At 41.0% G+C, this 25,739-nt stretch overlaps 1 protein-coding gene across 4 annotated transcripts; it reads left to right on the forward strand.

Moving 5' to 3' along the window:
* Positions 1 to 6,669: 6,669 nt before the first annotated feature.
* LSM6 (LSM6 homolog, U6 small nuclear RNA and mRNA degradation associated) lies at positions 6,670 to 20,181 on the forward strand. Of its 4 annotated transcripts, XM_057728274.1 has the most exons (5): positions 7,271 to 7,355; positions 8,195 to 8,226; positions 14,033 to 14,148; positions 17,455 to 17,568; positions 19,996 to 20,181. In XM_057728274.1, exons 3-5 carry the CDS (start codon positions 14,055 to 14,057, stop codon positions 20,028 to 20,030), a joined length of 243 nt encoding a protein of 80 aa, XP_057584257.1. In that variant the 5' UTR covers positions 7,271 to 7,355; positions 8,195 to 8,226; positions 14,033 to 14,054; the 3' UTR covers positions 20,031 to 20,181. The 4 variants fall into 4 exon arrangements, with proteins under 4 accessions (XP_057584255.1, XP_057584258.1, XP_057584257.1 ...); XM_057728272.1 differs by lacking the exons at positions 7,271 to 7,355; positions 8,195 to 8,226 and adding an exon at positions 6,670 to 6,804; XM_057728275.1 differs by lacking the exon at positions 8,195 to 8,226 and having other exon boundaries at positions 6,919 to 7,355.
* Positions 20,182 to 25,739: the final 5,558 nt, after the last annotated feature.

Here is a 25,739-nt window from a genome sequence, read left to right on the forward strand (position 1 = left end):
GTGGGGGAGTTGGCTTCCATAAGACTCTTAGTTTTCCTTCACGTGTAATTAGGGAGTAACTTATGAGCTGAAGGCGGCACGGATGTGGTCTTTGTGCAGTTAGAAAAGTGAAAAGTAAGCTTTATTGAAGGTTCTGAGATCTTTGCTGCCCCTGAAGAGGAATGGATGCGGAAAGTCAGATTTGGAAGCAATTACCCATTTCAGGCACTTAATCATTGATGAAGAAATGTTTATTAATTAATTGTGTATTTGGGGATGGGAGACTAAGGCTCAAGGAGTGTTGAAATTCTGATTCCTGTAGAGTTCACATCAAGGAACTTCATTTTCTTTCATACGTTATTTAATATTTATTCAAGCTGTGGTTCTCAGAGGGTCTTACTCAGGGACCAGCTGAGGATGCGTGTGTGTTTAGGAGTACCTTTTCTTTGCCAGGCACTGAACAAAGACATAAAACTTTAAAGGGGAACAGGTTGTCATTTGGATATGTTAGGATGGATCCTAATCTAGCAAATGCCTACATTTATTTTTCAGTATCTCCCCACCCAGTGTATGCCAGTAAATCCAGCAATTATAACATCCATCCCAGCTCTTGACTAAATTGGAAGCTGTGAATGCCCTCACCATGTTATGTGTCCTCTGCAACTCATTTGTCTCAATCCTTCACTGTAAATCAGAAGGGCTTGCTTCTCTAACAAAAGGCAGAAAAGATTCTTCTCAGTTGAGTCGGTAGAAGACCCTCAAGGAAAGAGGATATTAGTCTTTGCTCTAGTTATAATTTATGAAGATGGCTGTCAGTTCCCCTAAATTGTTTTGGGGGAAAAAACTTATGAGAAGAGGACACTGCTGTGTTTTTGAGGTAGTTGATCACCTCTACATATGGGTGACCTTCTAGAAATGTGTCCAGAGGTTGGTGCAGGTTTTGTCATACCAGAAAGAACTAGATAGTCTCTGCTCCCGAGAGTTTTAGGTAGCAATAGATGTGTCTCCAACTGCAAGGACTTCAGTGAGAGAAAAAGGCAACTACTTAAGAAAAACAAAATTGAAGGGAAAGTACTTGTGCTACCACGTTGGTAATTTCCAGCTATATTATGTTCACTAATCCTGAACTGGGAAAAATGCTAATGCTAAAACAGCTTCTAATGCTAAAAGTTACAGAGAGGCAGAATTCAGTCTTAAATTTTTGCTTTCTCCCTGTATTGAAGGCCTGAGATTCTGAAGTTGTTCTTGAACTTGACCCTGCTAGTTTCAACATGCTACATTTTAACAATACCACAGCGCTGGTGAAAGAAATCTCTACACCAAAAAAGCATATGGATTTGATAACCCACCCTAGAAAATCAAGGACATCTGCCTTTTGTCGTAAACATTTTTTTTGAAAGTCTAAACATAAAGCACTAGTCCAATTCATTAATATTTTGGAATGAATTTAGTTATGATATGTTATAATAGAAATGGATTGTGGGGTTTTTTTGTAGTTGAAGGGATCAAATTTTCACATTATCAGTTAAAACCACATTAGTAGGAAACATTTTGAAAATTGAGTTTATTTTAAATAAATGCAGCAAATATTCAAGCAGGGAAAATCCCTCAAAGATGTAGATGTGCATTTTTAAGAATTAAAAGAACCACATACGTTGGAAATCATTTGCTGATATCTAAACTATTCCTGAATTTTTATGGACTGTAGTTTGTTTATTTGAACTGCCCATACAGTTTTAATTAGTTTCACTGTGGTAGAATTAGCTTCACTGAAGTAGATTCACTCCACTGCAAGACGAACAGCAGCCTTCTGGACCACAGAATTCCAACATAAACCGTAATTCATAAAAGGCCAATACAACTCTTTTCTTTGTAGCTGGGTAACCATTTATGTTTGAGGTGAAGATGTTAATATGGAAATTTTGTGAGCTAGGAAAGAGGACGAACGCTATCATTCTAATTTATGACCTTTCATATAAGGCCAAATGTAAAGGCAACTTCAATTGTTTTATATCTCAGGGCCAGCACATAGCAGATGTATGAAATTTGGAGTGTTAGACATAAACTTTTATTACCAAATTATAAATAATTTCTCCCACTTATACTGTTCACCTTTCAAGTTCATCTTGATTAAAATACAAGGGCAGCGTCACACCGATTTCATTGAATTTTAAAGCTGAGAGAGGTTTTCTAGAGTTCACAGTGGAGCGTAAAGCATCACAACATTTGGAAGACTTTCCTCATAGGAGTTCAGACCCGGAGCCCATCTCTTCTGAAATTCAAGTTATGCCAAAATGCTGGCTGGTAATATCTGAACATGTATTTAAACATCTCAAATGTTATATCTGAAACCCAGTGCCCATGATGTAGAATATATCATCATTTGGGAAAAATGAAACTGTCTTTTCTGAGAAATTTGCCCCTCAGTCACTAAGCTTATATTACTTCTCAGAAGATATTCAACAACTAGAGTATCTTTCTTCTTATTGTCTTTAACAAGTAATTTTCACATCCTATGATAAAAGGTGGATAACAGTGGTGCAAATATCCAAATCTAGGATGTGACAGGTGTTTTTATTGTCCAGCCTGACAGTCCAAGTGCAAGTCAGCACTTCATGAAGTTGATTCATCGCTGAAACAAGACAGCCAATGTTACCAGAAGCATAACGCTGATTTAGATATTAAAATCTGCTTTGGAGACTGTTGACCAATCCAGTTTCATGTTTGCATCTCTCATCATCACTGTCATCAACATAATACAATCACCCACGTGTCCACCGGGCTGCTGGGTATTTTACAAATTAAGCTAGACGTGATATTGTTACCCAATTGGGTTGGTTTGCCTGGGGCGCAGCATATCAAATGCTGAGATGCTGAGGTTTGCAGCAGAGAAAAGTTTATTCACAAAGCAGTCAAGGGAGGAGAAGGGAGAGCAAATCTTAAAACCACCTCCCTCAAAGGCGAGGGGCTCAGGTTATTTATGGAATAAAGCTGAGGTGTAGGGAGCATGGGGAGAGGTGATTGGAGACGAGGACAAGGTTAGGTGATCGTCATTCTGTGCAAGCACAGCTGAGCTACAGGCTTTTTCATGGGACGCATGTTCAGAGAATGGTGGTGCCAGCATGTTCTGAGGGTGGAGTTTTGGGTCCTCTGATGTCAACAGGTCACCTATTGGACACTTGCACATGCCTTATGGGAAGGTCATTGGTCCTAACCAGTCTTAACCTACTTGAGCTTGAACTGGATACAGGTCACTCTGAGTTTCTAAAAAAACAACTTGAGCAAACATCTCATTGTTCAGGCTGCATGACGCTTGGAGGACATTCAAGTTTTTGTAAAAACAATTAAAGCGAGTTTGATCAATGAAGGCAGGTTACGGTTTACTGTTTATGGCTAATTGATGACTACCCTTGATTTCATGCACAAGAAACCCTGAAGAACATAGGTTTTCAAGGACATAAGTACAAAGAACTATAGACGTTTGGAATGAAAAAACAAAGTGGCAAAAGTTCATCTCAGTATTTTTATGCTAGTGTTTGCCTATTTTAAGAATAGTAAACTCAAGAGAATGAGAAGACAAGTTACAGCTTGGGAGAAAATATTTGCAAAAGATGCATCTGATAAAGGACTATTATCTAAAATATACAAAGAAATTTTAAAACTCAATTTAAAAAAAAATGAACAATCGATTGAAAAATGGGCAAAAGACCTGAAAAGACACATTACCAAAGAAGATGTACAAATGGCAAATAAGCATATGATGATATGTGATTAGGGAAATGCAAATTAAAACTGCAAAGAGATACCGCGATATACATATTAGATGGCCCGAATCCAAAATACTGGACACACCAAACGCTGGTGAAGATGTGGAGCAATAGGAACTCTGAGTACTTCCTGATGGGAAGGCAAAATGGTACGGCCACTTTGGAAGACAGTTTGGCCATTTCTTAAAGAAGTAAACATACTCAACATACAGGTCAGCAATTGCAAGCCTTGGTATTTATTCAAGTGAATTGAAAACTTATGTCTATACAAAAACCCACACACAGACGTTTACAATAACTTTATTCATAACTGCCAAAACTTGGAAGCAACCAAGATGTCCTTCAGTAAGTGAACAAATAAACTGTGATACATCCAGACAATGGAATGTTATCCAGAGCGAAAAAGAAGCCATGAAAAGACATGGAGGAACCCTAAACACATATTACTGAATGAGAGAAGCCAATCTGGAAAAGCTACATACTGTATGATTCCAGCCTTTGATATTTTGGAAAAGGCAAATCCATGAAGACAGTAAAAAAAAAAATCAGTAGTTGCCAGGGGTCAGTGGGGAGAGAGGGATGAATACATAGGCGAGGCAGAGATGATTTTGGGGACAGTGAAACTGCTCTGTATGCTACAATAATGGTGGATACATGTCATTATATGTTCATCAAAACCATTGAAGCAGACTTCCCTGATGGCTCAGTGGTTAAGAATCCACCTGCTGGGCTTCCTAGGTGGTGCAGTGGTTAAGAATCCGCCTGCCAATGCAGAGGTCACGGGTTCGATCCCAGCTCCAGGAAGATCCCACATGCTGCGGAGCAACTAAGCCTGTGTGCCACAAAAAAAAAAAAAGAATCCGCCTGCCAATGCAGGGGACACAGGTTAGAGCCCTGGTCAGGGATTCCACATGCCTCAGAGCAACTGAGCCAGTGTGGCACAACTACTGATTCTGTGCTCTAGAGCCCACAAGCCACAACTATTGAGCCCATGTGCTGCAACTACTGAAGCCCACGTGCCTAGAGCCTGTGTTCAACAAGAGAAGCTACTGCAGTAAGAAGCCTGCGCACCACAATGAGGAGTAGTCCCCGCCCTCTGCACCTAGAGAAAGCCCATGAGCAGCAACGAAAACCCAACTCAGCAATAAATAAATAAATAAATAGATTAAAAAAACCCAAAAACCATAGAAGGTACACCATCAACCATCAAAGTGAACCCTAATTTAAACTATGGACTTGGGGGTGATTATGTTGTGTCAGTGTAGGTTCGTTAGTTCTTACAACTAAACTATGTAAGCTAAACTAAATCTTATCATGTTATTTTTATGACTTTAAAGCTCCTTAATAAATTAATGTTTGTGTTCAGGGTTTTGAAGACTTGTTCTTAGTGGACTAGTATTCTGAAAGTCTTGCACATGTTTTCTTTGTATAATAAAAGATGCTGTGGGAAAAAAAATCCTTCTAAAATACAGAAGGTTGTTTTGTGGGTAAAAGTCAATTCTAAGCTGCTGAGGGGGTTCTGGGCACATTCACATTTTGGTAAACTTTTTGGCTTGTGAACTAATTCACGGTGTCCACCCTGTTTGTCTGGTTGGGCGCTTACAGATCTACACCCCTTGGAAAAGGTTCCAGGTGCTCTGCAGATGAAATGTTTCCTTAAAATTCTTCACTGCCCCTGTCCACCACACCAGTCATGATGACTCCGTGAAGGCTCTTTGGTAAAGGGAAAGAGGCTAGGAATAAAATAATTTTTTTGAATAATTGAAACGATCAGTGCAGAATATAGTACAATTTGATGTCTTTTGTGAAGAAGGATTTTAGGGACAGGGCTTTATATCCTATTATGTTGTGGGGTTTTTTGGGGGGCAGCTAATTAATTTTTTTAAATGATACTTTAATTTTTAGAATTTACATTATATTTTATATTGCAAGAACTTCAAATACAGCTCTTTTCAATAAATCTATAATTATTTGGTCTTTACCCAACGGGAGCTCTTATAAAATCATAAAAGGAAGTTCCTCTTTTCTACCAAACCACACCTAGGCATTCTCTGTCTCCTGTGTCAAAGGTTCATTTCTTCTGCCTTTAGCTAAGAGAAGCTTTCAAGAGGGTGAACTCATTTTTATCTTAGAAAAAAAAAAATCTGTATTTTAGACGCTATAGCACTTAACGGGGTTAAAGATCAGTTTAAAGATATCACTTTGTTTACAGCATTACAAATTTGGAATAGAAATAAAGTTTTAAGCTGATGAGGCTATGTGTGTACGGAAAAAAGGAATCGTCTTGGCATAACAGTTTTCTCCTTTTTCCTCTCCTTTGAATAGCAAGCATATTGAGAATTCATGCAAAGTTCCAAACCAAGTTCCCATAGCAGCACTGATAATGTCTGTACACCATTTCCAATTAGGACTACTTTGTCATGCAACGCACTTTATGCCTTTATAATACGAGTTACTTCAGTGATTTTAATTTTTTGGCGTCGATTAACGTCGCTATGGAAACAATCTCTTGCTAATAACTACTTCGTCTTCACACATTGAAGCAAAAGCCAAAAGTAGATTTAAAGATTCAAGCCTGCTCGTTTTATTTATTTATCTGCATTTAGTTATTCAAATTCAGGACATTTCTAAGTATGTACAGTCATTACTTTGGCAGTAAACTCCAGTTTCTTATGACTTCAAGCTATTTTTTAACATTTCTGCCTAAAAGAAATCCTGGTTAAAAGATCACTTCCAGTGTTGCTTTTTTCTTTGCGGGAGTGGGGGAGGGAGCGGTCGTGGCGTTTGCTTTCTGCTAGAACAGAGCACCAGCGCTTTTTCCACTTAGACTCCAGCCACCAACTTCGCCTTCATGCACACCAGGAATCTGGCATCGGAGCGCTCCGGCGCGGTGGGGCTTTTCGGTCCTCGCGGGCTGCCATAGTCATGGAAAGCAATGATTGGCTGAGGCTGAAAAGTGCCACCGCCTCGGCGGTTTCAGTTTCGGTTTCGCCCGGTGGGCCGGCGGAGGCCGGGCTTGTGGCGTGCCCGGAGCAGGGCGTCGGAACCCGGCCGCGAGGTGAGCCACGAGGCCGCGCTGGCCGTCCGAGGCTTCCTGTTCCGTCGCCGTGGGCAGGGTTCGGGAGCAGCATCCCCGGGCAGGGCCGGCAGCCCTTGAAGGGGCCGGGAGCGAGCGCGGACTCCGGAGCGTGAGGGTGGCGGGTCCCCGCGCTCCCGCTCGGTCCTCGGCGCCTACAGCGGCCGGGAGGCCTGGGGTCGCCGGCGCGGCCCTGAGAAGCCCGCCCCGAGAGCCGCCTGGATCGCGCGGGGAGGGACGGCATCGACCGAGCTGGCTTCTGGGGCTGCGCTTGGTGGCCGAAGTTCCGCAGGGAAGCCCGAGCGGAGCCCGGGGCTTCGGCGGGAAGGCGGAGCGGAACACCGGGCCGGGCTTGGCCGGGAATTGCCGGGCACCCCTGCATGGGAGGGGCTGCGCCCGAGCCGCAGGAATGAAGGGCTGGGCTGGCCCACTTCCCGAGCTGTCGGCCTGGGGACGACCGCCGCGGCCCGGCGTGCAGTCCTGTCACCGCGGCTTGTGTGTGCGCGCGCGGTCTGCACGTACCTTCATTTAAGGTGTCTGGAACCGGGAAAGGCGGGTGGTCCTGACAGTGGGATCCTTGGTGTGTCCTTGCCCTACCTCCTATTAATACAAGACGGCTACAGAAAAATTGGGAATAACAGAAGAGTTTAGTGAAGAAAATCACGTTCAAGGCACCTTTCCACCCACAATCTGTATTTTACTCTTGTATGGGCTAGTTTGTATTTGAGCTAAGGCTGTACCCGTTTTATCACTTAACAGTATGTTTAGTTTTTCACTTTCGCTTAGAAATCATTCTTAAATATAATTTCTAATTTTTTTCTTTCTTTTTTTTTTTTTGATTGGCTACCTAAGCCGTCACTGTGTAGGTCCTAATACATTATTTAACCATTTCTGGGCTGTGGGGCATTTAGGGTATTTGTGAATTTTTGCTTCGTTTTAGGATTCCAGGTAACACTTTGGTAAACCTTTCTAAAAAAAAATTTCAGGTGATTAACTTGGACTAATTCTGAGAAGTGAAATTATTAGAATAGATGCTGTGAGCTTGTGTGATCTTTTTAGGTCTTCATACACATGGCCAGATTGTTTGCCAAAAATAGTTTTAGTAGTTTCCATCATTCACGTTTGTGCTTTTTTCACCAAAAGTAATTCTTTTCTAGGATATCAACCAACAAGGTTGAGCCTCTTTGGATTTTTTTTTTTCAGTGTTGGTCTGTGGCAATTCCACTTGCTTCAGTTTTGTGCAGGACTCTTCAGAGGATGTTAGTATGGGTGTGTATGTGTGTTACCGGAGTTACTGCATAGGCCCTGACTGAATGTTGGAGCAGGATGGTCTCTTAAAGCGATCGTCTGGCATAACTCCCTTATTTTGCAGATGAGGAACCTGGGGCCTGGAGAGGTGAAATGGTGAGTTATCCAAGGCAAACAGCTAATTAAGTAGCAGAGCTGGGATTAGAACTCAGGTTTCCTGCATCCCAAGTGAGTACTTTATGCTGCAGCAGGTGGTCTCCCACTGAACTGTGACATACTCAGTAATAGAATTTAAAAAGATGTTTACATCACTCGGATTATTCAACCATTTTATTTATTTATGTTTTTATTGAAGTGTGATTGATTTACAATGTCGTGTTAGTTTCAGGTGCACAGCAAAGTGATTCAGCTATGTATATGTGTAATATGTATATTCTACTCTTTCAAAATTGTGCCAAATAACAGATTGTAATCATCTGAGTGATCTGTAGCCCTGAAAAGTGGGAAAAGTGACTGTTTCATGGTCAGTACTAGAAATTCATTATTTAGAATGGCAGTCCTGTCAAGATTTTTTTTGACCGTTGTTTTCACATTCTTTATATATTGGAATAAAATATCTAATAAGTTATGATTTGTACTCTGTCATGTGGTTAGAACTTAGCTGTTGGTTCTCATTTGTTAACCCTTGAAGGTTTTTAAAAACTCCTTGTTGCTTTAACATCAGAGAACAATGGTTTTAGGACTTACAACAGAGTTTCTCAACCTCAGCTGACATTTGGGGGCAGACCCTCCTTTGTTGTGGAGGGCCGTCCTATGCTTTGTAGAGTGTTGAGCCGAATCCCTGGCCTCTACCTACTAGATAGCAGTGGCACCACCCTCCTCAGTTAAGAGAGTCCAAAATGTCTCCAGGCATTTCTGAAGGTCCCTGAGGGTGGGGTTGAAAATCGCTGCTGGTGGGGAGCCACTTGCTTATGGAAGATATTTAGGGACTTTTATAGAATGTAAATTACAGTGCTCTTTACCTAGACAGCCTGACTAGGACTCAGCTTTCAGGAATTTGCATTTTAACAAGCATCTGTGTTGATTCAGATGTAGCTGGTTCTTGGACAATACAGAAACATTGCTGTTTTCTCCATCTTTCTTTCATGTGGTGGCCAGTAATAGAGGTGTTACCAGGCTGTAGCTGTTTACATGTGTGGGTGATGCTGTACTCAACAAGGTCCACACAGTTGGGAGGGAAGGGTAAGGGACAGGGCTTTTCCTTGGCACTGCCCTTAAGTGCCGCTTTCTCAGGCCTGGGCCGTGTGCTTAGGTACCAGGGTTACTAAATAAGTAACGCATTTTCCTTGTCCCCGAGAAGCTTAGAACCCGCTGTGGGAGACTAGTCAGCAGACAGAAAAACTACAAAACTGCCTGCTAAGGGCCGTGGCTGTGGAGTGGAGAGAGGTACCCTGGATGCGCAGAGGGCCAACTCAGTGTGGCCCCTGGGAGAGAAGAGAGGAGGGTAGCCCCCTGTGAATGGGAAGGAGGGATTGGTCTGAAGCCTTTGGAAGAGAGCCACGTATCCACTGTCTCAGAAGGGAGATATATAGAGAGCTGTTTTTCTCCGTGTCTGATGCCCTCTCTGACAGTGATGTGTTAGTTTACAGCTGCATTTACTTGGGTTGCAGTGTTAGGCTTCATTGCAGTTTTTCCTTTTCAGTTTTTTTCACCCTAAACTGTAAGTACTGCAAGAGTAGGTGAAAGTTTACAGTGAACATTGCCAAGAAACAAGGATTTCCATGCCTTCTTGCATATGTATTTCTTTCTGTGTGATCATTTTTATAGGTCTTCACAGGCTAATTTACAGTATTTTGTCACTTTCGGTGTTTTCCCCGCAATACTGCTACTCTCCAAATAGATCTCTCACTGTCTCTGTGGACATTCCCCAGGTTTAAGACACATTCAGAAGGGCAGCTGTACCTCTGAAAGGGCTTGGGCTTTGGGTTGGAGCCTTAGTTCTGCTCACCCCCTCACAGGGTTACTGTGTGAATTTCTGGGGAATCTAGTGTGGCCTGGCCTGTAGTGGGATGGATAAAATTTGGTTCCCCCCCCGCCCAGTTCTTCTAAGTAAAAAAGTCTCTGCAAGGCAGTAGGCAGACGTTTTTGTACCAGACCTCTCAGTAGCTCCTGCCAGAAAATATACTGCTTTCGACTTAATAGCCATTTATGAAAATAGGACATTTAAAAGCCTGAGTAGGAGTCAGGGAAGGGAGAGGAGGCCTAGAGGGTGATTATGGCTTTAATTTTGAAGAGAAGTTTTATCAAGGTGACCCTGAAGCAGGGAAGCCTTTTTCCTCTTATATGTTTATGGTTCAAGAGGCTTTTTTCTTCCTTCAGAAACAGTCAGAACTATTCCTTCTGCCTTATCCAATTTAAAAGATGAAAACTTAAAATTACGTGAGCCAAGTCATGGGAAAAATTGTGGTGTCGAGACCAATTTACTCATACAAAATGGATTTATGGGCAAGTCATTAAGTAACAGGGAGTACCACGGAAACCTAATGAAGACGAATATAAAAGATATGCTCTCCTAAAGTGATGGATAAAATGTGTTTGAAGCAACTATCCTCTTTCCAAATAACTTGAAACAAATTATTTTTTTCCAAGAGGTTTAGCACAATGTCGCTGTTCTAGAGAGTAAACGAGAACTTGGTACTAGTCTCTCCTTTCATGTGGCTTCCAGTCTTTCAAGGGAGAAAAGACTCCTATTTAAAAAAAAGTAAAGTATATAAAAAAGAGTTAATAGTGACAGGTAACCAAATGGGAAACTGTGATGCCAGAACTAAGTGAGAGGGCCTGTCTCCAATCTGCAATCATGCAAGTCTCAGCATCAGCCCTTCTCAGGGTCTCCATCACTGACACAAGCATTTCCCACGTTTGCCAGTTCATAGGAGTCTCCTCGGCTTTTGCAAACGTATTCCTGGGTCCTGTCCCAGAACTACTGAATCGGGATCTTCAAGTGATGCAGAATGATTCACTTTTGGGGAAACTGACCTAGAGGCTCTGGGCCACGCTCTCTCAGCCTGACTTGCTGTGCTCCCATGATGGTGGCCCTGCTCCCTTCTGTGGCTGTGTCTTATCCTCCTAGGTAGCATTTCCCCCCTGAACCCAAACACTGTCCACTGCCTTTGCTAAGATGTCTCTGCTTTTAGGCTGGTGGACTCCTTTTCCTCCATACTCAGCTCAGGTTCAGCTCCTGAAACTGTTCTTCGATCTACCAGGACTGGGCTAAGCAAGTATTCTCAGTGTGCGGTTCTCTGCATAATTTTATCCAGATGCATACAGCATTAAAACTTCTCTGTTTCCATGTTTCTGCCCCTTTGGAGTGTCAACTCTGAGGGCCCAAGGCCATGTCTTACTGGTGTTATATCCCCAGCCTAAGTGCCTGACCGGAGGTGCTGCGTGAAAATGAAGTGTTAAATGCCTTCAGGAAGAGATCCATGTTCACTGGGGTAAAGATGAGGCTTAATGTCAGAGGTGTGATCTTTTTTGAGCTTAGAAGAAGAATGTATGTGTGCTTTTTTAAAAGGTGAGGAAAGATAGTAACATTTTAAAAATAACTAATACCATTACTGAAGTAACTATCAGCCTAGGTTTGTAGTCTTTAATCTGTCTTTAACCTTTTTTTTTATGGGAAATTTTATTTGAGTCAAATTTGAGGATCATAACCCAGGAAGAGCATCTCAAAGCTTTGCGAACTGTTCTCTGTCATTAACTTTTAACTTTGGACAAGGTAGTTAATAATAGATTTTCACATCAGAAAACATTTTAATGTTTATTTTAACACAAAATAAACAGCTAGTTTCCTATCAATTTTGTACATGAGAAGCTGGCATAATGGGACTTAGCATCTGATGGGAAATGAACCTAAGACTCAGTGAGTGAGTCTCTGGGGCTTTCAGCATTCATTGTCTCAACATCAATGCATGTTCAAGACAGAAATAAAGCACTTTATAGATAAACAGGAAGATTTGTTTCTTTTTAATAAACTCATTAAAGGTTCTGAATCTGCTACAGTATTTACTTTGTAATTTTTTCTTAGGCTCAAAACACCATAAATAACATTGTTGTGTGGTCTGCCTCATGAATGAAGAATGATTGTCCTGAATAGTAGTTGTAATTTCAGTTACCTGTTGAGACTGTAGCTAGAAAAATAAATTGGCAGTTCAGTGGAAAAGTTAAAATTTGCCAAGTGAAATAATTAGTTGATCATGTTAAAATTTTCCTTCAACCCTTGGAGAGATGGAATGGTTGGGAGTGGACCAAATATCAGCCCTAAATTCAAGAATAGTGTTTGAAATTTGTTTAACTTGGGATGTTGACTTTTCTTGGTTAAAGAAAATTGTTTTACTTAAATTACAATCATTTTTTGTTTACTCAGGCCCTTTAAACAAAAATTTAAGTTCTTCAGGATTCTAAGTTCTTTAAGGTCAGAGCCTGTGTGTATATTTTAAAATTCTTCTTGCAGAGTGTATCCATACACATAATTGTTAAACAAATGGAAAGCCAGTAATCTAGCATTCTAGTTTAGCCAGATTGCTGAGTCCGCATGGATTCACATTGAGAAAAATCTCCAAACAATGATCGTAAACCTGAATTCAGATCGTTGAGTGGATGGACTTGGAGTGAAATAAAAGTAGTGCTATTTACGGGAGAATGTTTAGTGAAAATTTTGATTTGAAAACAACAAGAAAACAACTTGAGTTCTTGAGGAGAGTCCTTCCAGTATTATATCATACTAATTTTTAAGTGTGAATGCTATATGGCTACTAAATAAAAGTGATGCTGAATTTGACTGAAACAGAATAATTAATTTCCAAAGTTTTTGCTTAAGTAACTACAGTTTTGTTATATTTGTTTACCAATGTATTTTGAGAGAGAGAACTTATAAAACAGGATGAGCTTTGAAAGGGGTATTAGGTAGCTATGTATGTCTGTGATTGATTTGGGTGTATAATGGTCATTCCTTATTTCATATTCCTATTATACTTGATTTTTAAGATTTTTTCTTTGTTATAGAGAATGTATATCTGCTATAATTACAATAGGATAAATAAAAATGTTTGGTTACATTAGCGGCTTTCAGGAGGCTGCATAAACATGTGATTGAGACACGGGCTGGCCATCTACTTACTGGCTACGTGACCTTGAGCAGGATGTTTAGCCATTTCTGTGTCTAGTCATCCGTAAAATGAGGTTAAAACAATACCTGCCTCAGTGAGCTCTAAGTGGATTAATATGTGTAAAGTGCTTACATAAGTGCCAGCCTGTAGTACACTCAAATATTAGCTCTCAATTATGATTATAATTCTTTCTAGAGATACTGTTTTGGCATCAGCTGTTGTAAATACTATATAAACATTACGTAAACAGTGGCTTTATAACATGACTGATTCGAACTTGAGTGTTGATTCCCTCACATTAGGGGGCACATTATTTTATCTTTCTGGGTCTTTATTTTCATCAGCAAAATGGGGATATTAAGACCTTCTTCCCAAGGTTCTTGTAAAGATTAAGTTTGATAGGTTTCTAAGGATCTTAGCATTGTGCTCAGCATAAAATAAGCATTGGGTAAGTGGTGGGATGGTTGTGGTGGTAATGGGTATACTGACTGTGTGGGGGACAGTGGTGACAAGTGGTTAGGAACAGGGACTCTGGAAACACAGGGCTCTTCTGTGGTAAGGCTGTGTCTGAGGATTCTTGCGGGACTGAATGAGGTAGTGCATGTCAAATGCTTAGTATCGGCTCCTGGTAAGAACTGGAATCACGTTAGCTGTCGTGTGGTGGGCATGGTGATGGAGTAGTGTTGACTCTTCATGTGTGGTCCTTTGACACTTGATTTCCTAGAATACATTAAGGGCTTCCGGGCTCTTTTGTTGGATAATTAACTTTCGTCTTTACCTTTACTTATCCTTTTCAGATTTCTGATCAGGGTTGTTAAAATGAGTCTGCGGAAGCAAACACCCAGTGACTTCCTGAAGCAAATCATCGGACGACCAGTTGTGGTAAAATTAAATTCTGGAGTGGATTACCGAGGTAAGATTTCCATGCTTCATCCTCACTGGTGTTCACTAAAGAAGCAAAGGTGACCTAACCTTTTTGTTAACCTCTTCAAGGTACCCCGTAGACCAAAGAAACCATTGGTTGTCAACAGCTTTTATGCCCATTTCTTTTTCTACCTCTGAGACGGTTCATTTTAGAGAGACGACTCTGACAGCAGAGCTTGTGGCTCTGACTTGTGGCGTGATCTGGGGCTCCTGGCTCTGCTTTGAGGTTGTGTGTACCTGCGTCCCCAGTGATAGGCAGGTGTGAAGAACTGGATACTGAAGAACTCCTTGGCCCAGCAGTGTTTGTTTTTGTGGAAGTAGTCAAGATTGGCATGCAACTGTTTTAGACAGTATCACTTTACAGCGTGAACTTCCTACTCGTATAATATGTGGGGTATCCAAAGACACCTTTCTGTTCTTGTAGAAAATGAAATGCTCTTTTTAAGAGGCTCTGACACTACTGAAATTAACTTTGTGGAGGGAACGGTATCCAATTTCATTTTTTGAAGTAACTAAATTACGGATCTTCCAAAATTAAGGTATGTTCAATTACTGGGAATGTTTCACAGGTATAGATAACTAATTGATTAGCAAAGTTTTAAAGCCTTTTCTTGGTCTCGTTCCTGAGTAATGATCATAATCTCTTGAGATTTTTCCACTTTCTACACGTAGAAACTTAATTGTATTGAGAATTTACTTTGGGTCCAATGTGCGCGGATCAGTTTAATTTTCATTTTCTCTTCACATAAATCCTTTGAGATCTGTTGATTATCCCCAGCTAATAAGGGAGGAGCTAGGACCCAAACTCAAGCTTGACTCAAAAGCCTTGTTAAAAAATACTCTGCTGTTTATGTACTGCTTTGGTTTCTTGGCTATCTCCAGTTTAATTTGATTTTTATTGTGCGATTAGTGGGTTTCTCCTGAATACTGAGGTATTATAACATCTCTGTGTGTTGCTTCTCACCCGTGAACCATTCATGGGCCCAGAGGAGGTGGTAGATGCCTAGGCAGTATCCACAGCTGGTTAGGGTGGGGACATGTGTTCAGTGTCTTCTCAGTACACCCTTCATTGAGGATGTCAACCAGTGTGACCTTTTGTCTCTCTACTCTTTAGGAAAACATTTTCCATTTTTAAAGGTAATGTATAGGTTTTTCTTTTTTTTCTAAAGAAATTTCAAATCAAATAGTGGAGAAAAGTATATAGAAGAAAGCTAAATCTCCCCTAAATTCTCCCATCCAGAGATACCTTTACCCATTTGGATCTGTCTCCATATAAGTATAATTTTACGTAAGTGGGATCAGTTGTACATGCATTCTGATTTTTTTTTTTGACATTAAAAAATGCTTTCAGTTCTCTGAAAATATAGAGTGTTTACTGGCTTCATAGGAATGCCATGAGTAGATGGACCACACTTTTTGTTTTTAACCAATGTCCCACTAATGGCCGTTTAGGTGTTTACCAATTTTTTTTTCTATTGTAAATGACAGCTCCTTTTACATGTATCTCAAGCCTCGTTTGAGTGTCAATAATAAATTGCCTAGGCTGGGGTTTCGAAGTCACAGAGGGTGCCAAATGGCCCTCCATCAGGGCAGATGGCTCATTCTTCTCTGTTCTCATCAACCCTTGTGCTAGCCTTTAATTTCAACTTTTCCATTCTAATTGGCAACAAGTAATATCTTATTTCATTTATGTTTCTTTGTTTACTAGTAAGGTTGAACAACCTTTCAGATGGGAAGTAGTAGCCCTAATTTTTCTCCTTTTATGATTGTCTGGTCATGGCTTCCATACTATTAAAACAAAATGTTGTACACTGTTGCAAGCCTGCTATAAAGAATGTGGTTAAATAAAAACAAATGAACCAACCCAGTTCTCTATAGCAATTTCCCTTCAAGTTTGAAGAAAATTGTTTTCTGTTATTCATTGTAATTTAACCCCTTAGAGAAGGGAGGGGATTAAAATCCCAACCTCTGGAAACCTTTTTCTTTTAAAAAAACTCTTTGCTATGAGCATATTTTTATTAGAAGGGAACATTTCATTTTCAAATCTTTTTAATTTTTAAACATTTGCATATCATGTCTCAAGTTTCTTGCTCATTTATGATTATGGTTTAGATATAAAGTAATACAGCAGGAAAGAAACTCTGAAGTTGTAGCTTCAGCTTTCTTTTGATAGGAAATAATTATTATTAATTATTCAGATCCATTCTGGTGCTTCGAAAGTTTGCAGCTTCTAGCAGAATTTTGTTAGCTTACTGTCTTGTGCTCTCATTACACACACACAATTTTGAAAAGAAACTTTTGTTGAGAGGATAATGGAGGCAGAGGCAGGGAGTGAGGCGCATATTAACGAAGTTGAGACTCAATGGAGCTACCGACTTGGTTAATCAAATCAAATGTGTAGTATTTGCTTTTACGTAAGTTGTTTTTCTAGAAAATACCACTTAAAGTTAGAGTTAATGGTTTACATATCTTCATCTTTTTTAGAAAAGGATCATCAGGTCAAATTTTGCAAAATTGATACTGTCTTAACACAATTAAAAAGATTCGCTTGAACAGTTTCCTTGAGAGCTGCCTGGAAGGTTTTTGGCTGTTCTTCCGTATTAGTCTGGATTTGCACATATTCTGACTGGAACGAGGCAGAGAGGGATGTGCTATAAAGCAATATGGCGCCCGCGTTCTCAAGCTGCTCCTCACTGGGAGTCACAGCTTTAAGATGTTCTTTCAGGAGCACCTGCCGTCTCCTCTTCTCCATTATTTTAACAGATTGTGGCGCCTTCCTCTTAGCCCTGGAGTGCGTTCATCTGCTGCGGGAGATGCTGTAAAAGGATGAGATCAATCTGCCAGACCCGTGTTTCACTTAGTGGCCAGAGTCAGAAGTGGCCCTGAGCACGAGGAGTCGTGGCTAGTGATCATTTCTTCCTGCATAATCACCCTCTCCTGTCTTTAGCTTTCAAAGAATGGTATTTTACTTGGAATATTCTTATTGTGTTACTTTTGTGAAGGCTTTAAAAGTTGCCATTGTTGCCACACATGCCATGAGGGAGGTGGCAGCCCGTTTTTCCTGCCAGTGGTGGGTGCATGACGGCCTTCATGCTGTAGCATCTTAGCCTTCATTCAGACAGGCAGAGAGCAAAGACTTTTTTTGTGCTTCACTCTATTGTTTCATTTACAGTGTGAATTTTTATCCTAAGCATGTAAGAGCTAATGAATAAAGAGATTGTCAGCTATAAGGTATACCCTGTAATTTTCAACTCTTTGCTTTGTATGTCTTCTCTTTGACTGAATCCGTCTCCAGGGGTCCTGGCGTGCCTGGATGGCTACATGAATATAGCCTTGGAGCAGACAGAGGAGTATGTAAATGGACAGCTGAAGAATAAGTACGGGGATGCATTTATCCGAGGAAACAATGGTAATAGCCCTTCACTCTACAGTTATACAGCATCCAGAATAGGATCACCAGCAGGTTTTCTAGATAATTGAAAAGTTCAGTTTTAGTTTTGCTTTGTTTGTTTTTCAGTTCTTACTGCATCTCAGATCTCGGTGTGGCCAGTTCTTTTTTAGATGCTTCATAGCATTTTGGAACTAGAAATTCTCTTCTTCCCTTCCTTTGCTGATGAGGAACAGAGAGGCCTTGGTACACTGACCCAGAGCTCTGTTTCCGAATACAGTGTGTTATATTCCCCAGCAGAGCCTCTCACGCGGGTGGCTGGAGCTCTGGATGGCCACTGTTTTGCTGCTACCTTTGGTTTGCATCATTTGGCAGTTAGCTTGTCCTGTTTCTCTGTTAAGCATTCAGATGCTCTTATGTGGGAGATTTGTATCCTTTAGTCTGGCAAAAATGACAAAAGAGGAAATATGGTTTTGAAGCTACGCAGCTTTTAACAACTTATATATTGCTGTGATTATTATGGTTACTTTCAAGTACCTGGTTTAAAAACACATTATCCGTATCTGAGTTGGGGGGCGGGGAGTGGGGGGACATCAGAACTGTGGGAATTATCCCTTGATTAATCCCCACTTTTTGGTCCCATCCCCCAAATGGAACTTTGGGACTCCTGATTTTGGGTTTTCATTGATGTGCATTCTTTAGTTCTAGATGACTTCTTCAGCCCCCTTAACAGTCGGATCTCTGCTGTGAACTAAACATCCTGACTTTTATTGTTCCATCTCCTGTCCTTATAGTACCATGTTGCTTCACATTATATCTCATTTTGTTTTATTTAAAAATTTTTTATTAAAGTACAGTTGATTTACAATGTTGTGTTAGTTTCTGGTGTACAGTAAAGTTATTCATATATATATATATTTACATGTAAACTGAATATATATATTCTTTTCCATTATAGTTTATTATAAGATATTGGATATAGTTCCCTGTGCTATACAGCAGATCCTTGTTGTTTATCTATTTTATATATATAGTAGTTTATGTTTGCTAATCCCAAACTCCTAATTTACTCCTCCCCCCACTTCCCTTTGGTAACCATGTTTGTTTTCTATGTCTATTTCTATTTTGTAAATAAGTTTGTATTATTTATTTAGATTCCACATATAAGTGATACATATGATATTTGTCTTTCTCTGTCTGACTTCACTTAATATAATAATCTCTAGGTCCATCTGTGTTGTTGCAAATGGTATTATTTCATTCTTTGTTATGGCTGAGTAATATTCCATTGTCTATATTTACCACATCTTCTTTATCTGCCAGTGGACACAGATGGCTTCCATGTCTTGGCTATTGTAATTAGTGCTGCTGTAAACATTGGGGTCACATCATATCTTTATATATATGTATACCTTTTTAGTCTTTCCAATCTGTAGAATTTCTTCTCCTATTTTTAATATTGTTCTTATTTGACTCTTTCCATTTACTAAGAAATGTTCATGATCTTTCCCCTTCTCAAAACAGCTGATGACAACAGTCAGCTGCAGATTCTGTGAGAGGTGATAGGGTGGATCCTGTCACATACACACTACATCTCTGACTTGGCCAGTTTCCTAGGAGTGTCTTTACTGTCATTCTGATGCTTTCCTTTATATAACTTTTTCCATGGGTAATTAGTGCTAGTTATCTTTAGGCTCTGTAATTCACATCCTTGGTTCTTAAAGAGGATCTTGGCTTATTTGATTAATCTGTGCTACATCCTTTGATCAAGATATCTCTCAATGTTCACTTTTTGTAAACCTTCAGAATCTGAGTAGGTTTTGGGGGTGGGAGGGGAGGGGCACCTCTGGTGAAAGCTTGCCTCCAGTGACCAGTCATCAGGGATGGTCACGAGAGGACTAGCTGAGCAAAACTTTGGATAACACTGAAGGTTGATACTTTACAGGTAACTCAGAATAAGGGCTTTGGTATCTTTAACAAAAATGACAAACTCCTCAGCTCTTGTTTATCCTGATGCAATTAAAAAAGTAAACAGGAAGTTGAGTGATTATATTGAAGAGATGGGTGAAAATATGTTCTTTGTTTTTAATCTGAAGTCTGGCCTGGTAGATTTACTAATTTACTCTAACTACAAGCATAATTGTTATACCTACGATTATAAAACATTCTAAGATTCCAGAGACTTTTGCATACATTTTATTTTATCCCCTTGGTCACGGTTTGCAAATCCAGTCAAATGTATAGCTAAGACCCGAACACAGTCCTCTAAGACATCAAACCCAGTTCTGGAGTCATAAAATTAGTCTTATAGTAGTTCTAGAATTTATTGTGTGGTTTGAAAATTCCTTTGAAATTTGCAGAGGTGTCAGGCTAAAATCTGCTTGCTTTTAAAACTTGCTATTACGATACTTAGGAAAGTTTTTTCAATTTGTTATTTTTTCTTTTCAGTGTTGTACATAAGTACACAGAAGAGGAGGATGTGAAGATACCAAGAGTACCATGCGTTTCATACTTGGATGTTTTTTATTAAGTTTTTTAGTTCTTCTGTCATATAATTTGTCCTATTTTGTTATAGTCGTTGATTTTTCACTGACACGTGAGGAGTGAGATAAATGTATAAAATTGTGGATTTAATTGTAAAGAGTTCTTCCATATTTAAGCTGTAGTCGTTTTCTGTTACCTGTATGTCAGTGAGCAGAAAGCAAAAAGAATTTGTAGAAAAGAGAAAATCTTTTTTTCCCTACATGATTTGTAACTGAAGTTTCAAACAATGCCGTTTGATTTGACTGCTTTACTTGCCAAACTGAAATGATGGACGTGAGAATGATTAAAACACTGTGGAGATAGCCTCTTCTGTCTCATCCTCTTCTGTTCACTGTACAGAATGCTCGAGGGATAATGTTCCATGAGGCATCCAGTTTCAGTCTGAAGCTGAAAAAGGTCCCTGAGACCAAACGCTCAGCCTCTGGTTCCATCACCTCAGTAGGAAATAGAATTGGGCATCTAACAGTGGCACTTCCGTGGAAGGAGAAGGAATCCAAATTGAGCTGGGGGAGAGATTCTAAAGGTTCCAACATGCCAGGTAGCTGTAAACGTTCCTTTTAACCCAAGTCTCTACGAACTCATCTTGCATCTCCCCCGTGCGGTTCACCTGCTGGGTTTTCTTGCTCCCTTTCCGGAATCCCGGCACCCACGCCCTCCGCTCCTTTGTGAACACGGTGGGGAGGAGCCGGTCCTGTACGGTCTGGCAGTCATTAAGATGAAAGCAAGGCCTGGCATCTGTAAACTCATTCAGGTTGCAGGTGTTCCGCCCACTGTGGCAGGAGGAATTTCTCCGCGCTCTGGCTTAGGGAGGGGCTCCCAGGAAGCCTTTCTCTCCAGTCCCCGCTGAGCTTGGTGTCACATGGTCCGAGGGCAGGGCACAGACACCCACGTGGCTTGGCACAAGGCAGCTGCTCTGCGTCCTGTGGCTCCTGCTGAGAGGTTTTCCCACTCTATTCATGGCATTTCCACAAGCCTGTCGTATTCCCTGAACAGTTATGCTGTCTCTCAGAACAACAAATATATCTGGGTACTGCGGTTGAACGAACACCAGACAGCTGTGTGACCATCCTGTTGGCCTTCCTCCTCTGCCCCTCCCCCTTCTAACCAGTTTCCTGGTTGAGGGATGTGCGGGCAGGATGGGGGAGGAGGGGAGGGAGGGGGCAGTGCTGGGTCTGGAGAGGCATGTGTGGTATTTTGTCTGGTTTTCGCGTAAAGATCACAGAGTAATTGGAAACAATTATTTTTTAATAACTTGGAAAGGGGAACAGAAACATTTCACAAGGTTTTACTGTGTGCACACGAAAAATAAAACTATGCTTCAATAATTTATCACTCCTTGACGGGCTTGAAAAGGGTCCAGTATGTAAGTACAAATCACCAGTTTGCTCTTTTGTAAATGACGTCTTCTAAGGGGAAAATGGATGTCTCTCCATGTGGAGCATACACGTACTCATTTGTTTTGTAGAATATGGGGCTGCCAGGTTACCACGTCCCTTCATGTACTCACTCCAGCCGCTTCTAAAAGCAGTTCCATTGTTACCTGCCGCCAATCTGTAGCATCCTGTTTTTACTAACTTCGTTCCTGACCTCCTTTTGGTATATGTCTTTATTTTCCCCTTGCTGTCCCTGTTCTAATAAGCTCTACGGTGGAGTAGTGTTTTCAACCGTGGAACTACTTTTAATCAAAATCGACTTTGGGAAATGCTACCATTTTTATGGTAATAAAGGACTATATTATTCACTTGTACCGATATAAGTTGTCCCCTGTGTATACCTTCACATAGTAGAACTGTGAAGTGTAAATGCTAAAATTACTTTTTTTCTTAACTGTAGTCTCCTAGAGGTCAGTGAATGATTTCCAATTGCATTGTAGCAAAGATATTTGTTCTGAGTTGAAGAATTTTTCACTTGAGTAAATACATTTTTCCCTGTCTCTCTGCCTCCAACCCCCAGCTACCAGCTCTTTCTCTTGGGCTGTGACAAAACAGCATTTAGTGAGAAACAGAACATTGTGCTTGATTTTTTTTTTTTTTTTTAAGACTATCTGACTTCATGTTCTGTTTTGGTCTTTTGAGCTGTTCTTTGGCTAATCTTCCAACAAGTTGAATTGATTCTTACTTCAAAACTGTTTATCCCAAAACAGAGCTGTTGACAAGTACAAATACAGATGGCAGACATGTGCTGTGACTTCCACGTTCACATCGCAGCATTCGGGGAAGGAATGCTATGGAGAGATGGTTTACATCTTCAGCTTTTTTATTCAGGGCGACGTGGAATGCATGCTGGGAGTGCTTCATTATGTGACAAATAGTGTGTAAGGGACTTCTGTAAGGTCTGAGAACTCAGCTGTGATGACTTGCTGGGTATGGTTTCTCACCCAGGAGGCTGCAATAATCTATAAGAATAGAAGGGACCTGGGAGGAGGTGGGGGGGGGGGCGGGGGTGGAAATGTCCTTGATAATCACACTGACCCACAAGTGACCTCAGGGCAGCATTCCAGGCCAAAGGGCCAATGTGTCCTCTTACTGTGGGCTGACACCGACCTTTGTCCTCAGAGAAAATGATCCTAAAGTTTAGGCTAGCTCTTCTATTCAGAGGCAAATCCTGGCCCATTCTGTGGCCAGGACCCGTCTCCACAGCCAAACTGCATTAACCATCCTTTTTCTCTCCACAAAAAGAAATTGTTGGTGAAAGGAAGACAGACTACAGTTTTTATCTGCCGTGACCTTGTTTCTGGAGGACCTGCACTCAACAGCCGAGCTCTGACTGCCTTCACTAAGATTGTCCCGATCACTGCGGAGCCAGCCTCCACCTAAGAGTGAGGCTTGACCTCTGGGGTCTGAACACCCTGCAGCTACTTTTATTCCAGTTTGTGCTAGTACACGGCGATGCACCCACGCACGTCTCCGTTGTTGACCAACCAGCCTTGACTCACCAGTTGGAGACTGGTTAGCCAAAGTGAGGGTGGGCAAGGGTGGCACGTGCCACGGGACAGTGGATGTGCCCCTAACATACTTGCTCTGCTCCTCTCTTAGCCTGCTTCCCTCATTTAGGGGATGGGGGAGGGGGCCCGGCAGTGGGATTTGAGGAAGTGGTAGCAGAAGTCAGTTTCATATTTATAGACTGATAACAGGCAGGCCCTGTGGGGAAGCAACCTGAAAAGTAAATGTGACCCTGTTCATGGTCTCCACACAAAGTTTGTAGGTTAAGGTGTTCATGGCAGAAAATGATGCTATCCTTTTTTTTTTTTTAAACTGAGGCAAAATTTTGAGAATTCTTTTAAAAGTCGGCACCCTTTAGATGGGTGTGATAATCTCAACTATGTTCATATCTTGAAATTCCAGATAACCTCAGGACTAGATGATTTTGAAATCTGATCATCTCCATCTGTTTATCCCATTTCCTCACAGGCCCATATGTTTCAAACTCTCATCTTTATACTCTCTCTCCTTTTTTCCTTTTTTCCATCTAGCAAAAGCCAGATTTTTGGTTTCGATTCATCTGTCTTATTGAAAGATTATCTCTTCTTAGTAGTCATTTGGGGGTTAGAACAAATAGAAGGTGGACCTATTCTAGGATCTTCATAAAATCATAAAACACTGGAGCAGTTGAAATAGACTCGTTTTCGAGGGCTCGTTTACAAGATGTTCAAATCCATATGGACTCCATTTATTCCAAGTTTCATAATGGAATGGATGCCGGTGGGTTTGGCAAAATATTCTACCAATAATTTGGATTAAAGGTGAGGCCAGTTTGTGAAAAGTTTACATGAAATAATTTTAGAGAAACTGTTTTACTGCCATCATGTGCATATAGCATTCCAAGTCACTATTCAGTGTTTATATCAAATAGAAGTCTTGCTGAGCTTGTAATAATGAAAAAAAAAATGTAATTGGCATGTTGAATGGATATTGCTAGGATACCGCAGAACTTTTCTTTTCTAGGTGCTATGTCAGTCATAACCCCCAAATCCCAGTGGTTGAAACAAATTATTTTAACTTGTGCTGCATATCCACAGGGGCTCATAGGTGGCACTCTGCTCATGTGGTCACCTGGGGGCCCAGGGAGACAGAGGCAGCACCTTTGGTTTCTACCATCTCAGCGTGACTCAAGGCTTGGTGCCCTCGGGGAAGAGCATAAAGCATCATGCCCTGGCTCTTAAATGCTTCTGCTTAAAAGTGACACCAGTCACTCCCACTCCCATCTTATTAGCCAAAGCAAGTTACATGGCCGTGGTTAACCTTAAGTTTTCAGTAAAGTATAATCTTTTCACGGACCCAGACAGAGAAGAAACCAGAAATATTGGTGGACAATGTTAATAGTTACTGCAGTATGTGTATTAGAGTTCTCCAGAGAAACAGAACCAATAGGGGGTGTGTGTGTGTGTGTGTCTGTCCATCTATCCACGGGGAGTTGGGAGGGGCATTTATTTTAAAAGACTGGCTCACACAATTGTGGAGACTAGCAATTTCAAATTTTACAGCGTTGGCTGGTAGGCTAGAGACCTGAGGAGGAATTGCAGTTTGAGTCCAAAGGCAATCTGGCAGAATTCCTTCTTCTGGGGAGGTCAGTTTTTTTCTATTAAGGTCTTCAACTAATTGGATGAAGTCTGGCCACATTATGGAGGGTAATTTTGCATTACTCAAAGTCTGCTTATTTAAATGTTAATCTCATCTTAAAAATACCCTCACAAAAACATCTAGAATGTTTGACCGAAAACCTCAGTACCATGGCCTAGCCAAGTTGACTCATAAAATTAGCCATCACAGAATGTTAACTATATCCTTTGCATTATAAATTTTTCTTACAGAAAGGATGTAAATCCCAAATCCCAAGCAGCAAAGTCTCAGATTTTTATTGCATTGAAAATAGTCCTTGTTTTGCTAAGACGGGGGTTGAGGTACCTGTGTTCCTGGTACCTTAAGTACTTCTTCACTAGATTCCAAAGGAAAATAGTGATTGTTCCTTCCATAGTTTCCAAAACTGGGTATGGATAGGTAGATTTGGTTTTGTTGCAGGATAACTTAAAAATTCCCCATTAATATATTTCTGGATTTAAAAGGAAATGCAGAAGGTAAGAGAAAGCTTTCCATAGAGCAGGTAAGCATGATCCCAGGCCAGACAAATATGTGTTCTGTCCACATATTGTGGAGAGCCACGGAGCCTTTCGTGTACATCACAGCCACGCCGTGTGTCAACTGTGTCTCAGAGGCACAGGGTATATTACATCTAAAATTGAACTGTATCGCTTTTCAGACATTAGGCTGATATGGCTCTCGGTATATCTGAAACCCTTTGCAAGTATCTTTATCCTGAGAAAGCAAATGTGCCACCTCTTTCTTCAAAGATGTCCCATTGGTCAGACCTGATCTTTGAGTTGGGCAGAGCCTGTCTCACACCCTCTTACGAGTCCCTCTGGCATGGGCACGGGTGCAAAGATTTCTGGGATGATTTCCCCACCTTGGGAGTGCAGTAGAGGATCCCCGCCCTGATCTCATGAGCCGACTGGGCTTATCCCCGCAGTCTCCATTTGTGGTCCCTGAACAAGGCATTCCCCTTTCCCAGATGCTGAAGCCTGAATTTGGTCCCACTGCTGCTTGATCAGGCTCTTAAGTGGTGAGCGCCGTTGACTCCTCCGTTGATTGTGC

Source organism: Hippopotamus amphibius, chromosome 3 (assembly GCF_030028045.1).
Source record: "Hippopotamus amphibius kiboko isolate mHipAmp2 chromosome 3, mHipAmp2.hap2, whole genome shotgun sequence".
NCBI lineage: Eukaryota > Metazoa > Chordata > Mammalia > Artiodactyla > Hippopotamidae > Hippopotamus > Hippopotamus amphibius.